This window comes from Chanos chanos, chromosome 9 (genome assembly GCF_902362185.1).
Source record: "Chanos chanos chromosome 9, fChaCha1.1, whole genome shotgun sequence".
NCBI lineage: Eukaryota > Metazoa > Chordata > Actinopteri > Gonorynchiformes > Chanidae > Chanos > Chanos chanos.
The window spans coordinates 15,195,839-15,205,956 of NC_044503.1; the positions used below are offsets into that span (position 1 = coordinate 15,195,839).

At 41.9% G+C, this 10,118-nt stretch overlaps 1 protein-coding gene across 2 annotated transcripts in view; it reads right to left on the reverse strand.

The window, feature by feature from the left end:
- Positions 1-1,208: 1,208 nt before the first annotated feature.
- Positions 1,209-10,118, reverse strand: part of LOC115820863 (transketolase) — a 17,193-nt gene continuing 8,283 nt past the window's right edge. For both annotated transcript variants that reach the window (XM_030784562.1, XM_030784561.1), the window contains 10 exons: positions 10,054-10,118; positions 9,354-9,472; positions 8,403-8,599; positions 7,470-7,634; positions 5,805-5,961; positions 5,018-5,148; positions 4,450-4,533; positions 4,184-4,277; positions 3,697-3,819; positions 1,209-1,846 (listed from right to left, as the gene is read on the reverse strand). The exon at positions 10,054-10,118 is cut by the window's right edge and continues 127 nt beyond it. In XM_030784562.1, coding sequence (XP_030640422.1) covers positions 1,659-1,846; positions 3,697-3,819; positions 4,184-4,277; positions 4,450-4,533; positions 5,018-5,148; positions 5,805-5,961; positions 7,470-7,634; positions 8,403-8,599; positions 9,354-9,472; positions 10,054-10,118 — 1,323 coding nt within the window. In that variant the 3' untranslated portion in view covers positions 1,209-1,658. The remainder of the gene's footprint in view (positions 1,847-3,696; positions 3,820-4,183; positions 4,278-4,449; positions 4,534-5,017; positions 5,149-5,804; positions 5,962-7,469; positions 7,635-8,402; positions 8,600-9,353; positions 9,473-10,053) is intronic.

Here is a 10,118-nt window from a genome sequence, read left to right on the forward strand (position 1 = left end):
CCCTGGTCTCTCAGACCTCTGCTTATATCAGTAACCTAGCATGGCTGTCTGTACACCCACATAATAACAGAAACCCCTCTCTCGGCCTCTTGCTATAGTGTCCTTATTGAAAAAAAGAAGAAATAGAACTTAGACGCTAGTTTTACAAAGGAATCTAAATCGTATTGTCTGCCTACACAAATAATAGCAAGACCTCTGACTGGCTCCTAGCCAGTTGTTGATCTTATCGCAAGTTTTATATGGAACAAAACCCTTCTTCAGATAGTAAAACTCTGGGTAGGCTTCAATGTGCGCAGAAAATTTGTCCCCCCCCAAACGAAGCAATATAGTCTGTGTTCCTGTCGATCAGAAGGGGAGGGGCTTAATGTTCACCATCTTGACTATCATGTGGCTCAACCATAGATGATGAACTATGAGCCAGTGAGGAGAGCTGAAGTCGGATGGCTGCAGGCATACGCACACGCATGCCGGAGCCCTGCTGAATGTTTTATTCCCTTCATTCAATAATTAACACACATTAAAATATGTATGAAGTAATAGGGATGCTCTGCCAGATCGCCACGTCATAAGATTGTTGTATTGGTTGTCGTCCAGAGAGGAGATTCCATCTGTTCAATACGTCAGTGTTAGCTTCCGTCCACCCCTGACAGTGTGTGACTTTGTCTGTGGTTTCACAAGTGTTCCCATACATGGTTCTATTCATATATCTGTGGTTGTGTGTGTGTGTGTGTGTGTGTTTGTGTGTGGATCGCTGGCTAGCCTTTAGTATGCATCTGTGTATGTGTGTGTGTCCAGGTGGATAGACAAGGCTAGATTGCAACATCATTGCTTTCCAGGAACCTCTACATAATCAGGTAAATTAGAGGCGAGGTAGCTGTGACGTTGGCTCTAAACCTTGAATCTCCAGCCACAGTGATCCAGTGATCGCTCTATCAGTCAACAGGGCGCGCTCCAAAACGTCACTTTATATCCAGGAAAGTGAACCAATGAGAAGGTCATAAAAATGACGGGTTCATTTGATGTACATCCTCAAAATGTTTGAAGATGTTATGAAAATATAGTATTTTTTTTTACTAAAATCTGTTTGAATTCAGTTTATTAAATGCTGGAGTAATCTTATGTGTGTTTTCAAACAATATGAATCAAAAACATTTGGGGAAATAAAAGACCAGACACAGTAGGCCATTCTCCTGAGTGTTTTTTTTTTTTGTGAAGAAACCATTGTTTTATTGGTATGAATTCCCAATTGGGACAGAAGCTCTAAAAACAGTGTTCTAAAACCAAACCTTCTCAGAAACTGGAAACACACTGCACAAAGGCAAAGTATTAAGAAGGTGTGTGGTATTGAAAAATGAGATAAAACTGACAAAATTACTTAAAAAAAATCTTTTCAAGACTTCTGTAAGACTACAGCATTTCTTTAAGAGAGAGGTAGGGGTCTAGAGAATACAGAAGGTCACACAACCGGGGTCAAGTCAGGGGCATTTAAGAGCATTAAAACCACATAAATGACAGTTAACAAGGGGTGCTAATTATTCGTTTCTGTTTCTTGCTTTTCATTCATTTGTTTTTAAGTGTCGCTTATTCTTCTTGAAAAGGCTTCCCTGTCAGTGTTGCCGTGGGTAACCAGGCGTGGGCGGGGCCGAGGAGTTGATAGGTTACTTGGCGTTGGTGGAGGTGCTGAGCATCTTCCTGACGGCCTGGGTGATGGCGTCGCGGTCAATGCCGAAGATCTTCAGCAGCTCGTGAGGTTTGCCGCTGCGTGGGACGTGGGCGACCGCCAGACGGTGCACGGTGAACCCGGGTTCATTCACCACAGCTGAGCATACTGCCTCCCCCAGGCCACCTGGAGAATTACACATACAGTAACACAACCAAATTTAGTACCATAATTATTTATTTTTTTAGTACCAAACTTAACAGGCACCCTTCCAGAGACGGCTACCAGAGGAAACATCAGTCGAAAGAGACTTTTATTTTTTGTTGTTCCCTCATTTTGTCTTTCATACATAATGTACTCTTCCACACACATTGATTAAGTCCCAGTTCCACAGTCGCCTCTCACTGCAAGTATGGAGTCGTTTTTACAGTGGTCACAGTCTCATCTTTCCACAAATATACCTATCATGTTCTAATAGCAACCTTATTTTATCCCCCACTAAAGCTCTCATTAAGATCATCGGGTACTGTATCCCATGATTTCCAACTGCCAAAAATGAAAAAAAACATAGCGGACAGCGACAGAAGCTGCTCCAACTTCAACTCCAGCTGCAGTTCCAAATATAAATATATCAGTTGCATATTTTGGTGTAATTAATCTTCATATACTCTTTTATAGGGCTACTTTTGATACATGTTTGCTGTACTTGTGTGTTGCTCGTTTTTAACAGAACAAATAGCCCAAATGATAGCAAACGTGTAGTACACTACACAAAGGTTTTCATAATTGCATACCATACTGTATACTAGGGTGGGGAGTAGTGTGTAGTACACAGTGTATACTGGGCCAGTATGCAGTACACTACTATGCCATTTTGGACACATCCATTGTTTCTTGTAGATAGTGCTCTTGGACATATGGCGTATACATGTATTTCTCAGTAACTCTGTGGCCATTAGCTGTGGAGAGTGTGTGTGCGTGTGTGTGTGTGCTCATGCGTGTGTGGCTGACTGCTCTTATGTGGATGTATAGTATCTGACGGCTGGGGCTGGATGATCCATAAGCTCTGTTCCCCCGAGCGTGTCACACACACCTACACGCCTCACTGCTTCACAGCGTGTGGTCAATATTAAACACACACACACACACACACACTTGCACACACACACACACAAATACACCATTACCTCCTAAGAATCCATCATTCGCAGCCATATGCAGCACAGACACAGATACTCTTTGTGTGCCAGAATATTCCACCATGTTACTGATGGTACAATGCCAATGCAGATAGGAAACATCACCTCTGGTTATGGTTAAGCTAATCTCAGTGTATCAACCAGAATGTATATACACGATTCACCAAACCACAGCTGCCAAACCGATCACACTGGTGCCTTCCCTAGTGACTGGACTTAACTGAAATTGACAGTGGAGCCTTCAACCCCCTCCAAACTCCCGACTCACCCCCCATGGATCCTGTATGCACACCTGTCATGATTCAGTATTCATATGGCGGTACATTAGATTTCCTTTGTTCTCTCTGAGTTAAATATAGGGCATCTGTACATCACAGTGAACATGTCTACACATTCTGACAAATTAAAAATGACAGATAAACACACACACCCTAAATATACAGTGGCTTTTCAGACACTTTTTTTTTTGGTGATTATGTAGGCCAGGAAGAGCCTAAAGGCAAAGATTGAAAATGTAAAAGACAGAAAATACACTCTGCTCCCTCAGTGTGACTTTTTATTTTTTCACTACCTCCTCTCCTCTTCCCTCTTTTGTCTTTTGATCATTATTCTGCTTTGTCTTCTTCCCAGACTTTTCCCATTCCTTCCTCTTTCCTCTCCAACTCTATTTTTCATGTGCTGATATTTAGAGAAATGTCTGAAGACAGTGCATTACGTAGTCTACATTATTGAAAAGCCTTCAGTAATGTGTTGCGGGATGCATATTCCCGAATGAGGGAACATTACTGCAGTATCCAGGGTTTTTTGGTTTCTTCTTCCACCACAGTCATCACTCACCCTCGTAGTAATGGTCCTCCACCGTAAGGATGCGTCCTCTGGTGGCTCGGCCGTGCTCAATGATGGTCTTCGAGTCCAGAGGTTTGATGGTAAATGGATCGATCACTCTGATATTGATCCTCTCTGAAGAAAAACCATCATAATCTTTGATATTTGCTGAATTTGATTTTTATGTTGTCAGTTTTGTTTAGTCTGTGGGATGGTTGATGCCAGTTGTTTGAGTCAGGGCTGGGTGATCTCTGTGTTCATCAGACATGAACATTTTTTGAAGAGAGACAATAACAGTTTTAAGGAAGAGTGGTCAAATTAACAGTTCCAGGTCAGGCACTGGAACTCTATAAAGGCTGTCAAGTGTATTGAATCTTTGGATGAGGTCAGTTATGAGGCTGTGAGAGTGACCTAAGCCATTTGCCCTTTAACAAAAGTTTCTCTGATTCTGAAGCTTAAAACCAAATGAAGAACAGTCAGGTTTTCTCACGCTCCGTACCTTTCTTGAGCTGTTCAGCTGCGGCCAGAGCCTCGTGGAGGGTCACTCCTGCTCCGATCACAGTGACATGGTCGTCGGAGGTCTTATACACCACCTGTGGGTTAAGATTCCATTCACCATCATCTTACTCAGTGACAATATTAGCATCATTATCATGCTGATCAAGATTAGCATTCTTATCATCACAGCCCCCATTACAATATTCCGACCCCCTTGTGTATGTCCCTGTCAAACCAACAGAAATGTTCTTTTACTGTTGTACACACCTTTGCCTGCCCAACGTGGAAGTCCTCGTTGCTACTGTAAATGACAGTATTCTCTGGGCGGCTGGTTCTGATGAAACACAGACCCTGAGACACACATACACACACACAAACACACAGAGCAGATTAGAAGCGAGGCACGGTGACAGAGAAAGAAACTTTTTCTTGTTTTAAGTTCTCTTTCTATGTTCTGTATTCATTCCCCTCAGAAAGCGGGTTTTTCATGCTTTGGAAATTTTCAGGCATTGTAAAAACACTCTTGATTATGTTAATCAAGGTTTTGAGAGTCCTGTAAAGATTAGATTATAGTATATTAGTTTGGGTCCAGGAAGGTTGCTGACTTCATCTCTTTTGGTTTGAACTCTGAAAAATCTAAAAAAAACCAAAAAAAACCAAAACTGCCTCAGTAGCAAACTCAAGATTTTCAATGGCAGAAATGTTGTACAGAAACTCAGTGAATTTCTTACAGCGAAAACCCAACACTGCATTTTTGCCCTAATAAAACGTCCTTCTACCAATACACAACAAAATTTGTACCACGAGTCTTGGGATCAGAGAGAATTGTGGCTACCTTGGTGTTAGCGGCCAATTCCACGGCTTTCTCCGTGGAAACGCCATCGCTGGGGTAGAACACAGTTGCCGTGGGGATGGCTCTGAACATGGCCAAGTCCTCCAGGCCCATCTGAGAGGGTCCGTCCTCCCCTAAAATATTTAAAAGTCACACAAACACATACATACACACAAACACACAGTAAATAAAACAGTTTGTAGGATGTGGGAATGGTAGCTGAAAGAGCAGGCTAATAATGTAGCATGCAGTATTTTCAGGCAAGATGGCATACAATGTACCTGTGGAGGCTAATGGGAAACCTGGACCCTTCCTATCACTTCCACCATGAGACAGAGAGAGAGAGAGGGTGGGAGAGAGGGAGCGAACGACAGAACGCAGCGCAGAGGAGAAGTGACAAGGAAGATGTGAGGAAAAAACTTAAATGTCAGGATATTAGGAGAAATAAAAAAATTCCAAAAAGAAAAAAAAAAACAACAACAGAAGAAGAAACAGCGAGGTTCAGTTTGACGGTTTGATGGTTTGACCGACTGCAGGAATGTCATTTAAAACGACCAAACAGCCGCACAAGTCTCAAAGTCATTCTACGCAGCTGTGAAAGACAAATCATTTTCTCTAGACCTTACTAGTTGGAATTTAGACAAGAACTCCTGCTGCAGATCAAACCATTCTGGAAAACAAACAGAGTCCTTAACTACGCTCAAGGTCACAAGAGGGTTGTGAGGGACAGGTCAAGAGGGAAAGGGACGGGGTGGAGTCTGGGTTTGGTGGTTTGGGTGGGGGTACTGACCGATGGAGACGCCGCAGTGAGAGCCACAGAGGTTAATGTTACTCTCGGAAATTGCTGCCATGCGCAGCTGGTCGTAAGCGCGGGTGAAGAAGGTGGCGAAGGTGGAGGCGAAGACCACGTTCCTGTCCCTCGCCGCACAACCGACAGCCACACTCACCTACAGACGAACAGACAGCTAGGTTATAACCCTGACCATCATTAGGAAATTAATTTACAAAAACAAGCACTGAAAATAATTTTATACATATACACATTAATATTAAAATACGCTCTCATAAAATGTAGTAATGTTCTCAAAGACTATGGTCTGACATTTGAACCAGACTCAATTACAAAAAACAAGTTTCATTAGAAGAAAAAAAACAAAAAAAAAATTCTAAATCTACAGGCAGATGGTATGAAGAATTCCCACCAAACACACACTACATTACTTTTTCTCTCTTTCTTTTCTTTTTTTTTTTGTTCCTATTTCCTTTAGGAGGGGTTTTATGTTGCTAAAAGAACATTCATCATAGAGGATCTCCTCTCTGGAATCAGTTAGGAGGCCTCCGCTAAATTTGGTCTCTTTTTTTCCCCAGTAGAAAATCCTGTGAACTGATTCAGCAAAACCTCGCCAACAACTGCCCCAGGTGAGAGGGAAAAATATGAGAGACCAAGATATGAGTATACAACACATCTTTTACCCTGAAGCCAAACTATAAAACTGATAAAGCATAATAACTAGGATTTCAAATAGCATAATCTGGAAATGAACATTACAACTGGACAATAATTATCAGTACACAAATCATGATATTAAACTATTCATTTCACCTTACATAAAAGTAGTAATTCACTGACATTTTAAAGAGAAAATGAATATTTATCTGAGTACAATGGCCTTTAATAAGTTTTTGATATTTGCTGCCTGTTATCTTTCGAGATAGTTTGCTAAGCTTCCCAGTCTTCAGAAACAAAATGCAGATGCAAAATGCAAATTTCTACAAATGCTCATTTGTGATTCAAGCATGCACAAACACAAACGCACAACTACATAAGATATTTAATGTTTCATATCTCTGCTTGACGACCATAATTAGTGTGACAAAACAAACATACGCCCCATATTTCATTTCCATTTCAGTTGTTCTGTGTTGCAATCAGAATCTGATGTTAGGTCTAGATAAAGACCCTTTGAAAGCTCTTTAGTCTGCAGAACTCATTTAAAAAAGATCAGGTAAGAACAGCCTGAGCTGGGAGATGAAGGAAGTAGACCAATGTAAAAACAGAGATGAAATTAAATGAAATAAGCAAGAGTAAGCTTTCACCTCTGTTTAACCTTGAGGCAATGTACAGAGGATTCACGAAATGATGCTTTTTTTTTTCTTTTTGCCTTGGAGACGAGGTCAGGGTCAACTCCCTGGGCCTTTATAGGAACTTAGAGCACTTTAAATAAAGGCCCCTATCAAATAAATTAGGGTGAACGTGTAAAATTGACTCAGCAAAAATCAAGTCAAATCAGAACCAAACAAAAAAAAAAAAGACTCTTGCAAATGTGTTAGTGTTACAGGGAAACACAGTGAGACCATTTTTTTTTTTAAAGCTAATACTAAAAAATGAAAAAAAAAAAAAAAAAACCCAAAAATGACTGAAAGAACTGTATCTTAAGAGGTATATACTTCGTACCATATTCTGCTCGGCGATGTAGCACTCAATGTAGCGGTTAGGGTTCTCGTTCTTGAAGAGCTCAGAGAAGGTGGAGTTCTTTGTGTCTCCATCCAAAGCGATGACACGATCGTTGTAACGGCCAAGCTTAGCCAGAGCCATGCCATAGGCTTTCCTCGTAGCAATCTGCAGACCAAAGCAATCGATTACTCAACCAATCGACCGATCAACAGATAAATCTGCAACTGTCACCCCCTGATGATATTAGTCAGAAATAAATTGATTCGGGATTTATAACAATTTACTCGAGTATTTTCCATCTGCAAAGGCTCCTAGTCAACCTCTGACGCATCCAAATTCCAACAACCTGCCACAGAGGTGGTTCTCACTCAGACCCCTGACAGGGACTGCCACTGGCCGAGTGCAGGTATGACATCACTAATGGTTCATTGGGAACCTCTATAATACATCATAAGTATGTCATATCACACTCTCAGACTTCTTATAAGCAAACATGAGACTCTTAGAGTAGTCATCTTAGGGAGGCAGCCACCAAATTCAGAGGTAAGATGTGCACTCATATAGGTACAGCTTGTATTGTCAGATCATTGTAAGATACTATATGAGGGTTAAATGGGTTCACAGTCACCGTAATAGTGCAAAGCTTTAAGCGAAGCGATATTGAGTTCAGAAACCTGATGTATTCATTGGAATGTCGGTAGAATATGATAGGAAAACTGAGCGGACAGGGCCAATGTCAAACATCTCCCGACGTCACACTAGCTGGTGGCTGGCAGTTTGACTGAATTCTCCTTGCTCAGGTGCAATTTCCTGTGTAACCATACTTTGCCTTTAAAAGCAAGCCAACAAAAGACTACAACCCAAACCTTTGATGCCACACCTGACTGACTGCCATCTGTAGGGGAAGGCCAAGTCTTTGCCTGGCAGCCCTACCTTGTCTCCGGGCTTGTAGGCAGGCGCGCTGGGCATGCGGATGTTGCGCAGGCTGACTGGAGGAGTGTCCTCTGTTGGCATGGCCGGGTACAGACGTTTGTTGCTGTTGAGAACGTAGTTCTGCAGCTCTCTGATCACATTCTCTGCCATGTCCTTAGGCAAAGGCTTCCCATGCCAACCCATCTTGTCCTCAGCCGCTGAAACGCAAACACACACACACACGCACACACCCACACATGCACGCACGCATGCACATACAACACACACGCACGCACGCACGCACACACACACACACGCACACACACAGAGTTTTGTCAAAAGGCGTGGACAAACTGTGCCAGTTGGCAGTTATTGCCTTAGGTAGAAAAATATTAATCTCTGAGAATCTTAATATATGAGAATTAAATGCAAAACATATTTTCTGTTTGTTAAGCACACAAACACCCACACATAATTACACACATACACGCATTCAAATACTCAGACAAAAACATTTGTCTCTTATAGACACTCCAATTCACAAAAACACTTCTACAGTAATCAACACACACAATCTATGGGCAAAAAATATTCTGTGTATCCGTAAGCCTTTGGCGTGACTAAATCGCTCACACACGGGCTTCAGACAATAGCTATAGAAACAGGTCATAAGGTCCCGTGAGATGGAGTGAGTTTGAGTCAACAGTCTCAGACAAAAGCAGGAGAGATCAGAGACCTGCACACACACATTCTGCAGGATTAGCTAACGCCTGCCACTAATGCTAGAAAAAGCGCTAAACCCCAATCCCAGGGATTCTATCGTAATCCAGAATTTCATCCCGCCAATCAACAAAGACTTTTTACACAACCAAAACGTCTCATAGAAAGAGAAAGAGCATATTTAAAAGCTTAAACATGGCAAAGTGAAATCTGTGCATGTGTGTACGTGTGTGTGTATGTGTGTGTGTGTACCTGGGATACCCTTGCCCTTGATGGTTTTAGCGATGATGGCAGTGGGTTGGTGACGAGGTTGGCACAGCACCTTACACAGCTCCTCAACACTGTGCCCATCCACTATGATGGCATGCCAGCTGCACACACACACATGCAATCACACACACACATACGCACACCACACAAATACACACACACACACACACACACACACAGATTTAGACTGATATCAAGAGATGTATATGCTGAACATACAATAAAAGTTCACAAGTTCCTGAATATATGTAACAGATTCTAATACTTTTTTCTCACACAGTGCAATGTATATGCACACTAGTCATACACCTAATGTAACTGCAATGTATATGCACACTAATCATACACCTAATGTAACTGCAATGTATATGCACACTAATCACACTCCTAATGTAACTGCAATGTATATGCACACTAATCACACACCTAATGTAACTGCAATGTATATGCACCCTAATCAAAAACCTAATGCAACTGCAATGTATATGCACACTAATCATACACCTAATGTAACTGCAATATATATGCACAGTAGTCATATACCTAATGTAACTGCAATGAAGTAGAGCCAACTGCACACATAAACAGAACTCCAGATTAAGGTTTTTATATAGTACTGCTCTTACCTTTTCTCACTCACTAACACACTCACACACACACACAGACACACACACGCGCGTACCCGAAAGCCTCGCAGCGTCTCTGGTACTTGTCAACGTGGTGCTGCAGGGGTGCGGGGTCACTCTG